At 39.3% G+C, this 14,201-nt stretch overlaps 2 protein-coding genes across 2 annotated transcripts; both read right to left on the reverse strand.

The window, feature by feature from the left end:
* Window positions 1–5,355: 5,355 nt before the first annotated feature.
* Window positions 5,356–10,451, reverse strand: LOC138324444 (uncharacterized). Its single transcript, XM_069269512.1, has 4 exons — window positions 9,693–10,451; window positions 7,890–8,775; window positions 6,106–6,825; window positions 5,356–5,591 (listed from the first exon to the last, which is right to left on the reverse strand). Exons 1-4 carry the CDS (start codon window positions 10,449–10,451, stop codon window positions 5,356–5,358), a joined length of 2,601 nt encoding a protein of 866 aa, XP_069125613.1.
* Window positions 10,452–10,738: 287 nt separating this feature from the next.
* On the reverse strand, window positions 10,739–14,049 carry LOC138324596 (violet-sensitive opsin-like). The gene is made up of 2 exons (XM_069269646.1): window positions 13,170–14,049; window positions 10,739–11,088 (listed from the first exon to the last, which is right to left on the reverse strand). The coding sequence occupies exons 1-2, from the start codon at window positions 13,984–13,986 to the stop codon at window positions 10,739–10,741; spliced, it is 1,167 nt and encodes a 388-aa protein (XP_069125747.1). The 5' UTR covers window positions 13,987–14,049.
* Window positions 14,050–14,201: the final 152 nt, after the last annotated feature.

Here is a 14,201-nt window from a genome sequence, read left to right on the forward strand (position 1 = left end):
ACAAAATAGCATTCCATTTTCTGATTTCCGTTTGGTCGAATATCTTCAAAAACACAAAATTAAAAAAAAATATAATATTTAAATATATTTCTTTATTTACTCCATCCTAAGATTACAATATCACATAACATTAAAGGCTCGCTACCTTTACGAAATGGCTCTTATTTATAAAATGGGAATACAAAACGAGATAGATCATTTTGTAAAATCCCAAAAGATATTCGCTTATCTATTATACTACACTTACATGTACCTTAACCTTCCGAACAATTTTATTAAAATAAATCATGTTAATTTTCATAACGCGGGTCGCCTTATCTTTCCCGTTGTCGTCCTAAGTACCGCGTGTTAGTTGACTCTCATTGAGCCAGATGACAAAACAGCGAAATCTATTTTCATTGTCAGCATAATTTACGCAGAGAATTTTCAATTTGTTTTGTGTTTTAACCTCATGTTGGGCAATCAATATATATATATATATTTATCATTTTTTTTTCTTATTTTTTTTTTCGGAAAGGTAATGGGTCATTAATATTCATGTCCATAATGACATACCCGTAAAATGCTAAGAAAGATCAGAGGAATATGCTAGAAAAATATGCAAATGTCGTCGATATATGTATTATTGACAAAATTTTGCAGATAGTGATGTATTATTGACAAAATTTTGCAGATAGTGACGACAAGGTACATGTACACCAAAAATGTCGAACACAATAGTAACCCTCTCTTAATAAGGTCACAAAATGGCCGCATTTCCTGGCTTTTGATTTCATTAACAATATACTGTAAGGCATATTCTGATATCGGTAAAAATGACAGGCATTGGTTATCAGGAATGCTAAGTAAACAATTATAAAGCTAGTAGGGCGAGGTGACTATTGCATTCAATCAGGTTGACTTAATAAGAAACTGTGTAAAACCAATAGATAGGTGTGCGCTGCTCCAGCACACAGCACCGACCTTCAAACCACACAAGCATCGTTGCCATAGAGATTATGAACAACGTCCGAGGCAAATATCAGTCAGACATCTCTCTTAGTTATCTTCAACGAAGAAGTGACCAGGCTACGGTCCAAAAAATGGAATGGTGACATTGAAAGAGACTATCAGCCTTCTACTCCGCCCACAAACCTTCTACTCCATCCACCGGCTTCTACTCCGCTCCGCTTACTAACTTTCAACTCATTCCATGCCACACTCTACAGAGCTCGGGGAAGCAGACACCAAAGCTACCAGCGGCCGCAAGCAACATAGACTTAGATAGAATGTGGACCCAGACGACTGCCGAGAAATAAATTCTTCTATATGATGAATGATAGTGATGCCTCACGTATCATCAGTTTTGCTACAACTTAGACGGACAACTCGTTTGACCTTTCTAACGCTCACTTCCGTTACTGCGATAAATCGTCTCATATCCGAAGTATTACAGATTTACACAAGCAATGTATATACTCTATTATTCATTTACACAAGCAATGTATATACTCTATTATTCAGCAAGACGATTGACTGCTAACACCGGTACCTGCTTCCTCACCCTCTTGAAGACGACCGGGAAAAACTTCATCCTCCTCTTCCTACCCACCACTAATACTGTATCAATGGACTTCGAACCAGCTTTATACAATGTCATTCGTCCATTTCACCTTATGCATCTGGAACGCTCAGCAGTCAGGCCCTCAGCAACTCTACAGAAACGACAACTCTATCAACAGACTGGTTCGCCTTACTAGATAACCATTATTCTACTGTACTCTTATTGCCTTCAGAGATTGTGGGAAAGATGTTGATCTACCCGTGAACACGCTGCAATTTACAGACAACATTGTCACCCAAAAGATAGAGGGAGACCGACAGACTTGAAACCTCTACAACAGAGAAGGCCACCACACATCAACAACCTGGAAACCGGGCACGGGAAACTGGAGAAGAAACACACACCCCAACATCTACACCATTATCAGATTTTTCCATGAGATTCAAGCCGCCAGTTGGATCAACAAGATACAAGAGGATCTACCAGGACACTCAGCGAGAGATACATGTACCGGGACTTCCACCACTGACTGAAGACATTCAATGAACACCTGGTTACCAAAACATTGAGTCTGATGGAGTACGCAGTCACAGTCTCACACATTCTCCATTTGGATTAGGTTTTGTTCCAAATATTTCAAATCCAAAACATACTGATATTATAAATTATGGTTTCAATGACGGGTACAAAAATAATGGAGTAAACATTGTGTTTAATGGTACATTTTTCTCTGCAGTATATGTTTTAGTGATTTCTTTTTGTGATATTGTGTCATGATTCGAGGTGTATATAGCAGTACCCATCACATGTTATGATTTCTTGTCAGTGCTTTCTCGTTATACTCTGCAAATGCATTATAATGTGTATCTGTATGAATTATATTATATCACAAGAAGTAATATAATATTTAATTATTGTTTTTTTTAATCGTCTGCTTTTAATGAAGTAAACAGTTAGACACAGATAGCTGGGGTATATATCTCTTTTGTGTACATAGAGATATCGGTTGGATTCCTCCTGAAGTGGAGAAGACGTAGGCTACCATATTCGCTAATCGGTCTCGCCTGCATACAATATCTGTTGCCAGGACTATAAAAATGTTGGTGTTCTGATGGTCATGGTAAATCTGTAGATTTAGATGGAATGAATGTCAAGTTGTTAAAACTACCCCATGCTCATGTAGCTTGACCTCTCACTTGTATTCTCAACCTCTGTATAATATCTGGTAAGTTCTGTAATGAATGGAAACTTACAAAAGTTTTACCAATTCATAAAAGTGGATTGATGTTAGACGTTTCAAAGTTGAACCTATATTTGATTTTAGAAAAAAAATTGACTATGAAATTTTATTACAAAAATCAAATTTTTTCAATGTGATAAAAATGGTTTAAAGTTGTATGGTGTATCACTTTCGCTCTTTTTGTCATAGTGAAAACTGTTTAAGTGTTATCACACATTTTCTCCGTTTGTCTGAGTTTTAAGTTTTCTAATTTTACCACTTTTCATAAAGCTGAAGCACTTAAAGTACTTTTAATTATAAAAGTAAAAACAAATCTTTTTAACGTGTACACGTGAAAAATAGGCTCGAAAGATGCCGATTCATTCCGAACTCTTCCTAACATTGTCGCGACAATCTCGAAGTAACACGGGAGTTGTGAAATCAAGAGAAAATGTCAGCAATTTTTCTTAAACAAAACATGTGGTCGACCTCAAGAGACTGGATCTACAAAGAAAATAATGCAAGCACATTCCAATATTTGACACATGTACACACAAAATTTTACGGCAATATTTATTAAGAATATGTCGGCCCTTACATATAGGATACGTTCTTAGGAGAAATATAAAGTTTGTTCAAGGGTTGCTTTATTTCTACTGTTTTATATAGTGAGGGAAGCTTAAGTTTTACGTATAATTTTACTATTTAAAGTTATGTGATAAATAGAATCTTACACTCGTGACAATGTGATATGAACTTTATCAAACTCGTTTTAAAAATAAAATGATATGTCACTCGCCTAAAGGCTCGTGGCATATAAAATTATTGAACTCGTTTGATAAATTTCATATCACATATTCACACATGAAAGTTCCTCTATATGTTTCAAGCAACAGGCTGTCAGTCAAAATTCTCATTAAAGATATGATTTTGAGACTACAGTATTGCATTAAGAAATTGACAATATCCAATGATAGCTGCAGCAAGCCATTAAGAAGTGTACAATTAATTTCGTGCATGTTTATGGAGAGCTAGAAAGATATGTACTGTGTAGGAGCTTCCTGTTGTTGGAATTAAATGTAAAATGATAACTTTTGTTTTTGTCAGAATCTGATAACCTCAAATAAATATAAATCACGATCATAGGTATTATTTACAAATTAATATATACCTTACACGAAACTGGATCAGTCATATGTTAAAGTGAACAGTCGGGCAAGGATGGCTAATTTCTTATGAAATGGAAAAAATAAAATCTCTCGTCAAATTCTGTCTGTGTACGAAGAAATTAATTTAAAGTATGGAAATTCTAAAACGTCCTCCCGGCTCACTATGTCCGTGGTTACATTTCCACGCAGCCTCGCTTTCAATGCTTTCAACTTTTCTTTACTTTATGGTCAGAACTGGGAAACTAAGCAGAACTTGGCCGTCGTATTAATATGTGAGAACTTTTGGAAGGCCAATGAACGCATTTAAACTGGTTTTCTTTGCCCGACTATTCACTTTAAAGATAATTTATCCAATACTGGTTTAATACATGTAACTTAAATTTGGATGTATCAATGGAACACGTTGTTTTGCAACAGTGGAATTAAATCAACTTATTAAAATAGACTATATGACCAGTTTATACCGAAACGGCATGACGGTATATTTTGATAAGTCGTCTACAGGACAGACATATTCTAGTTTCAAGATGAAGTTTGACAAAGAATAGTAGTTGTTAGAAAGATTGTTATTCAAAAACAGCTTACATACTTAAGTGTCTATTTCATGTACAATTTTCTTAATAAATGTGTTGACATTAAATTTATTAGTGAAACACAATGTCGCCAAAAAGGAACTATAACATATACACATGTAAATGCGGTACATTCCATCCCTATCTACTTATCTTGAACACTAATCCACGAGTCCATTGAGTCAAAGGGAGATAACTCTTAGTTGTAGTCAAACTGCCTCCGTTCTGTCATGAAAGTCATTTTGTGAGTAGTTTATTAGGGAAATCTCTGGCGGAAGGATGTTTACATTAGATTATGTGAATCATGTCTGTTTACGTGATATGTACGTCACACAAATACAACCAGTTGTTGCAAGTATTTCACCTCACAGTACATAAAAAGGAGTACAATGTAGATCTGATTTGTGTATTTTAGTGCAAATTATGGACTTAAAAAAAAAAAAACGGAAATCAAAAATACATAATGAATAAAATGCATTACACACAGGAGAATTCCCTTTCAGAATTAAATACACATACAATTTTACTCTAACTTATACATAAGTACAATAACCACATCCATAAACCGCTATTGTAATGATTATAACTATGAGAATATGAGGAAAGCTATTATTACAATGCACATTTTGTTTATTGTAATCATTGAACTATTTAAGAAGTAATTTGTATAATTGTCTTTTTATTCATGTTTTTGAAATCTTCTTTGCAGGGATTTAAGAGAAAATAATGGAGACTCTTGTCTCGATATAAAGTTTCCATGCATATGCCGTGTAGACACTCAAGATTCCATACATATGCCGTGTAGACACTCAGATTCCTTACATATGCCGTGTGGACACTCAGATTCCCTACTTATGCCGTGTGGACACTCAGCTTCCCTACATATGCCGTGTGGACACTCAAATTCCCTACATATGCCGTGTGGATACTCAAATTCCCTACATATGCCGTGTAGACACTCAGCTTCCCTACATATGCCGTATAGACACTCAGATTCCCTACATATGCCGTGTAGACGCTCAGATTCCCTACATATGCCGTGTAGACACTCAGATTCCCTACATATGACGTGTAGACACTCAGATTCCCTACACATGTCGTGTAGACAATCAGATTCCCTACATATGTCGTGTAGACACTCAGATTCCCTACATATGCCGTGTAGACACTCAGATTCCATACATATGCCGTGTAGACACTCAGATTTCCTACATATGCCGTGTAGACAGTTAGATTCCCTACATATGCCGTATAGACACTCAGATTCCCTACATATGACGTGTAGACACTCAGATTCCCTACATATGCCGTGTAGACGCTCAGATTCCCTACATATGTCGTGTAGACACTCAGATTCCCTACATATGCTGTGTAGACACTCAGATTCCCTACATATGCCGTGTAGACACTCAGATTCCCTACATATGCCGTGTAGACACTCAGATTCCCTACATATGCCGTGTAAACGCTCAGATTCCCTACATATGCCGTGTAAACGCTCAGATTCCCTACATATGCCGTGTAGACACTCAGATTCCCTACATATGCCGTATAGACACTCAGATTCCCTACATATGCCGTGTAGACGCTCAGATTCCCTACATATGCCGTGTAGACGCTCAGATTCCCTACATATGCCGTGTAGACGCTCAGATTCCCTACATATGCCGTGTAGACACTCATATTCCCTACATATGCCGTGTAGGACACTCATATTCCCTACATATGCCGTGTAGACACTCAGATTCCCTACATATGCCGTGTAGACACTCAGATTCCCTACATATGCCGTATATACACTCAGATTCCCTACATATGCCCCGTGTAGACACTCAGATTCCCTAAATATGCCGTATAGACACTCAGATTCCCTACATATGCCGTGTAGACACTCAGATTCCCTACATATGCCGTGTAGACACTCAGATTCCCTACATATGCCGTGTAGACACTCAGATTCCCTACATATGCCGTGTAGACACTCAGATTCCCTACATATGCCGTGTAGACACTTAGATTCCCCTACATATGCCGTGTAGACACTCAGATTCCCTACATATGCCGTGTAGACACTCAGATTCCCTACATATGTCGTGTATACACTCAGTTTCCCCATATATGCCGTGTAGACACTCAGTTTCCCCATATATGCCGTGTAGACACTCAGTTTCCCCATATATGCCGTGTAGACACTCATATTCCCTACATATGCCGTGTAGACACTCAGATTCCCTACATATGCCGTGTAGACACTCAGATTCCCTACATATGCTGTGTGGACACTCAGATTCCCTACATATGACGTGTAGACACTCAGTTTCCCTACATATATGCCGTGTAGACACTCAGATTCCCTACATATGCCGTGTAGACACGTGTGACACAGATTCCCTACATATGCCGTGTAGGACACTCAGATTCCCTACATATGCCGTGTGACACTCAGATTCCCTACATATGCCGTGTAGACACTCAGATTCCCTACTATATGCCGTGTAGACACTCAGATTCCCTACATATGCCGTGTAGACACTCAGATTCCCTACATATGCCGTGTAGACACTCAGATTCCCTACATATGCCGTGTAGACACTCAGATTCCCTACATATGCCGTGTAGACACTCAGATTCCCTACATATGCCGTGTAGACACTCAGATTCCCTACATATGCCGTGTAGACACTCAGATTCCCTACATATGCCGTGTAGACACTCAGATTCCTACATATGCCGTGTAGACATCAGATTCCCTACATATGCCGTGTAGACACTCAGATTCCCTACATATGCCGTGTAGACACTCAGATTCCCTACATATGCCGTGTAGACACTCAGATTCCCTACATATGCCGTGTAGACACTCAGATTCCCTACATATGCCGTGTAGACACTCAGATTCCCTACATATGCCGTGTAGACACTCAGATTCCCTACATATGCCGTGTAGACACTCAGATTCCCTACATATGCCGTGTAGACACTCAGATTCCCTACATATGCCGTGTAGACACTCAGATTCCCTACATATGCCGTGTAGACACTCAGATTCCCTACATATGCCGTGTAGACACTCAGATTCCCTACATATGCCGTGTAGACACTCAGATTCCCTACATATGCCGTGTAGACACTCAGATTCCCTACATATGCCGTGTAGACACTCAGATTCCCTACATATGCCGTGTAGACACTCAGATTCCCTACATATGCCGTGTAGACACTCAGATTCCCTACATATGCCCCGTGTAGACACTCAGATTCCCTACATATGCCGTGTAGACACTCAGATTCCCTACATATGCCGTGTAGACACTCAGATTCCCTACATATGCCGTGTAGACACTCAGATTCCCTACATATGCCGTGTAGACACTCAGATTCCCTACATATGCCGTGTAGACACTCAGATTCCCTACATATGCCGTGTAGACACTCAGATTCCCTACATATGCCGTGTGGACACCCAGATTCCCTACATATGTCGTGTAGACACTCAGTTTCCCCATATATGCCGTGTAGACACTCAGTTTCCCCATATATACCGTGTAGACACTCATATTCCCTACATATGCCGTGTAGACACTCAGATTCCCTACATATGCCGTGTAGACACTCCGATTCCCTACATATGCTGTGTGGACACTCAGATTCCCTACATATGACGTGTAGACACTCAGTTTCCCCATATATGCCGTGTAGACACTCAGTTTCCCCATATATACCGTGTAGACACTCAGATTCCCTACATATGCTGTGTGGACACTCAGATTCCCTACATATGTAGTGTGGACACTCAGATTCCCTACATATGTCGTGTAGACACTCAGTTTCCCCATATATGCCGTGTAGACACTCAGATTCCCTACATATGTCGTGTAGACACTCAGATTCCTTACATATGCCGTGTGGACACTCAGATTCCCTACATATGCCGTGTAGACACTCAGATTCCCTACTTATGCCGTGTGGACACTCAGCTTCCCTACATATGCAGTGTGGACACTCAAATTCCCTACATATGCCGTGTGGACACTCAAATTCCCCACATATGCCGTGTAGACACTCAGCTTCCCTACATATGCCGTATAGACACTCAGATTCCCTACATATGCCGTGTAGACGCTCAGATTCCCTACATATGCCGTATAGACACTCAGATTCCCTACATATGACGTGTAGACACTCAGATTCCCTACACATGTCGTGTAGACAATCAGATTCCCTACATATGTCGTGTAGACACTCAGATTCCCTACATATGCCGTGTAGACACTCAGATTCCATACATATGCCGTGTAGACACTCAGATTTCCTACATATGCCGTGTAGACAGTTAGATTCCCTACATATGCCGTATAGACACTCAGATTCCCTACATATGACGTGTAGACACTCAGATTCCCTACATATGCCGTGTAGACGCTCAGATTCCCTACATATGTCGTGTAGACACTCAGATTCCCTACATATGCCGTGTAGACACTCAGATTCCCTACATATGCCGTGTAGACACTCAGATTCCCTACATATGCCGTGTAGACACTCAGATTCCCTACATATGCCGTGTAGACACTCAGATTCCCTACATATGCCGTGTAGACACTCAGATTCCCTACATATGCCGTGTAGACACTCAGATTCCCTACATATGCCGTGTAGACACTCAGATTCCCTACATATGCCGTGTAGACACTCAGATTCCCTACATATGCCGTGTAGACACTCAGATTCCCTACATATGCCGTGTAGACACTCAGATTCCCTACATATGCCGTATAGACACTCAGATTCCCTACATATGCCCCGTGTAGACGCTCAGATTCCCTACATATGCCGTATAGACACTCAGATTCCCTACATATGCCTGTAGACACTCAGATTCCCTACATATGCCGTGTAGACACTTAGATTCCCTACATATGCCGTGTAGACACTCAGATTCCCTACATATGCCGTATAGACACTCAGATTCCCTACATATGCCCCGTGTAGACGCTCAAATTCCCTACATATGCCGTATAGACACTCAGATTCCCTACATATGCCGTGTAGACACTCAGATTCCCTACATATGCCGTGTAGACACTCAGATTCCCTACATATGCCGTGTAGACACTCAGATTCCCTACATATGCCGTGTAGACACTCAGATTCCCTACATATGCCGTGTAGACACTCAGATTCCCTACATATGCCGTGTAGACACTCAGATTCCCTACATATGCCGTGTAGACACTCAGATTCCCTACATATGCCGTGTGGACACCCAGATTCCCTACATATGCCGAGTAGACACTCATATTCCCTACATATGCCGTGTAGACACTCCGATTCCCTACATATGCCGTGTAGACACTCAGATTCCCTACATATGCCGTGTAGACACTCAGATTCCCTACATATGCCGTGTGGACACCCAGATTCCCTACATATGTCGTGTAGACACTCAGTTTCCCCATATATGCCGTGTAGACACTCAGATTCCCTACATATGCCGTGTAGACACTCAGATTCCCTACATATGCCGTGTAGACACTCAGATTCCCTACATATGCCGTGTAGACACTCAGATTCCCTACATATGCCGTGTAGACACTCAGATTCCCTACATATGCCGTGTAGACACTCAGATTCCCCATATATGCCGTGTAGACACTCAGATTCCCTACATATGCCGTGTAGACACTCAGATTCCCTACATATGCCGTGTAGACACTCAGATTCCCTACATATGCCGTGTAGACACTCAGATTCCCTACATATGCCATGTAGACACTCAGTTTCCCCATATATGCCGTGTAGACACTCAGATTCCCTACATATACCGTGTAGACACTCAGATTCCCTACATATGACGTGTAGACACTCAGATTCCCTACATATACCGTGTAGACACTCAGATTCCCTACATATACCGTGTAGACACTCAGATTCCCTACATATGCCATGTAGACACTCAATTTCCCCATATATGTCATGTAGACACTCAGATTCCCTACATATACCGTGTAGACACTCAGATTCCCTACATATGCTGTGTGGACACTCAGATTCCCTACATATACCGTGTAGACACTCAGATTCCCTACATATGCCGTGTAGACACTCAGATTCCCTATATATGTCATGTAGACACTCAGATTCCCTACATATACCGTGTAGACACTCAGATTCCCTACATATGCTGTGTGGACACTCAGATTCCCTACATATGTAGTGTGGACACTCAGATTCCCTACATATGCCGTGTAGAAGTCGCTCGCCTCATAGTCCGTGTTGTCCTAACGTGTGTCACAGTAGACAAGTTGTCGTAACGTGTTGAGTCGCGCGGACGACGTGAACGCGAGATCGCTGACACAGCGAAGGAATGCCCTTCTCGGTGCCGTACACGGTTCCATAACCGACTTACGCTCTCTCTGTAGTCCTTGTTAAAAACGATGAATACCACTGGATTGACGAAGTTGGGTAAGAAAAGAAGACAGTACCCCATGAAGTCTTGGCCATAGGTAACACTGGCTCTTCTAGCAGTGTCAAGGCTCATCACGGACAGTACGGAATAGGGCGCCCAGCACAAACAGATAGTACCTACAACAGTAGATTCACAACTTTGTATTACATGAGTGGTAACTCTGATGTCCTGGAAATAAAGGTTTAACAAGGTCCAATACAGAGCAGGCAACATATAAACCATCCTCGGTCCCAGGTGTTCCTCGCACTATCACTTACTAACTCCCTGGGACTATGGCAAGCCGTTTGGGTTTTTACCTTTTGAAATGAAGATATCCGTGTTCAAAATACAGATATCTGTATTTCTACAACAATTAGAGATATCTGTATTTCAATTAGAGATATCTTTAATTGAATTAGAGATATCTGTATTTGAATTACAGATATCTCTAATTCAAATACAGATATATCTAATTCAATTAAAGATATCTTTATTTCAATTAGAGATATCTGCATTACAATGTGAATACATATATCTGCTTTTAAAATAAAGATATCTTTAATTCAAATACAGATATCTCTGATTCAATTAAAGATATCTATAATTGTTGTAGAAATACAGATATCTTTATTTTAAATTCATATATCTCTATTTGAATTAAAGATATCCTTATTTGACATGAAATAGAGATATCTGTGTTTAACTATCAAATAGGAAAAATGACTGCTCCCTTGACTCTCCGTTTTGCGCATGACGGAAGTAAAGCGGTATTGACGCAAAATGGCAGGGAATGCAGACGGTGTTACAACATATCTGCTTTCAATATTATTCAATATATAGCTGCAACAGTTCGCTCTGTTTTCCAGGGAGCAGTTGCCATGTCCTGTTCATAAGGAATCCCCTCCAAATAGCAGGTTTATCGGTTTAGGAGACCTACATTTGTCGTACATTTTAAAATCCAATTTAATTACAAGCGTTTCAGTAACATTGATCAGGATTAGGGAGTAGTCATTATTTTCTTTGTGTTTCAAAATTAATCTTCGTACTGAGTAAACACGTAGAAATACAGATATCTTTCATTCAAATAGAGATATCTGTATTGCAAAGTAATTGCAGATATCTCTAATTCAATTAAAGACATCTCTATTTTAAATAGAGATATCTGTATTTGAAATAGAGATATCTGTATTTGAATTAGAGATATCTGTATTTAAAATGAAGACATCTTTACATATAAACAAAATCAAAAATATTTTTATTTAAAATAGGGATATCTTTCATTCAAATAGAGATATCTCTATTTTAAATAAAGATATCCTTAATTGAACAATGATTAAAGACATCTCTATTTAAAATAATAAAGATATCTCAATTACAATTAAAGATATCTGTAATTCAAATAGAGATATCTAAATTTGAAATAGAGATATCTGTCATTTAAAAGAAGATATTTCTATCTTCAGTAGAAATAGAGATATCTGTATTTAAATATGACATATCTTTATTCAAATAGATATATCTTTATTTAAATTACAGATATCTTTAATTAAATAAAGATATCTTCATTTTAAATAGAGACATCTTTAATTAAATAGAGATATCTTCATTTCAATAGGTAAAAACCCAAACGGCGTGCCATATGGGACCATAGACCGCATTTGCCGTTCTATCATGAATAATTCATTACCCAAATTCTGGTCATTTGATTGGCTCCGGTAAAACCAACCGGATGCAATCATATTTCGTGTCTCAAAACAGACTTCGGGTATAATTTAGTACACTTTGTTTATATATTTTAAGGACGTAGATGATGTTTACATATAAACAAACAACAAACAAAAGAAATAAACACGCAATTAAACAACACAAAAAATCAATTTAGAAAACTTCTTTAAAAAACGACAGATACTATGACAGCATATCTGCATGAACGTTAAGTTCTGGCTGCTACTAACTATATAGATACTATCTCCGAAACACATGCGACAAAGGGAGACAACCTTATGACTGAAGATATCGCTTACTTTATGATTTTTATGTACGTTACATATAAGTGTTTGGTGCTCTTTGTGATTTCGAAAGTTTTTTGATTGTAGAAGGACGTTTCCAAATAAACTGATGTTGAATTTATATAATTAATGTTTTATATTGGAATAAAATTGTTTTGATCGAGTTAAAGTACAATGAGTTGTTTGATATTTGTGTGTTTATAACTTACCAATATTGATGATGACTATTTTGAATGTCTTTAGACAGGAAGTGATGGACCTTTTCGGTTGCAACTTCCGGTGTTCAGGGCGAACGTTAGAATTACTCGGTATCCTTATGACAACATTACCCGGCCCGCTTGCCGGAACAACTAGCGACCGCGCAAACAATGCAATTTTTGAATAACAGAATACGAGAATACAAAGCGGTGCCGCGACAGTCAAAGTCCACGAGGCGTATGAATATCCTTTAGAAGAATGCCATGTTGCACCACAAATCTGTAGTGTTCTTGGCTGGAAGCATATTCCCAGGTCTCTCCAACCCAAACACGGCTGGATAGCGAATGCGATACCGACGACCCATGTGGATAACGCCATCAACACACTCTTACGTAGATTCATAGTCAAAGGGTAGGTGAATGGGCGGAAGATCGTAAGAAATCTGTCCACACCTACCAAGGCCAGTGTCCAGTTTGTTGATATAGATGTAACCATGACAACGACCGGCGACGATTGACAGACAGAGTCTGAAAAGGCAAGATGTGGGAAGACAATGGAGTAACCCAGAATTGGTATGGGATACATTGAGGACACAATATAAGCAACTGAAAGACTGATGATGAAAGCCTTCATAGATACCGTCATCGACCTCATCCAGTAGACGACGTAGATCAACAACGCGCATGACGTCACGCTGAGGATGATGACGCAGATGAGGAAGAATATCTGGAGGCCGACTAATGTTGGTTGCACACATACTGGAGAGTTCGGGTAGCAGTAAATAGCGCGGGTAGCTACCCCGTTATGACACGTATCATTCCAATCCATTTGACACAGTCAAGAAAAACTGTCGAAACATCATTTATGTTTGAGATACGTCCAGGAAATATAAAGAGAAACGTCCTGACTGACCATTTCATATCGGGCAGTTACACTGAGTTACTCTCGGTTCAACTGGATCCATAATGGATGCTATAAATTATGTACGGTATACATACACGTATAGAACTCCGTATAATGCGTTACATTGAATTGCCATTTTC

This window comes from Argopecten irradians, chromosome 5 (assembly GCF_041381155.1).
Source record: "Argopecten irradians isolate NY chromosome 5, Ai_NY, whole genome shotgun sequence".
Lineage (NCBI taxonomy): Eukaryota > Metazoa > Mollusca > Bivalvia > Pectinida > Pectinidae > Argopecten > Argopecten irradians.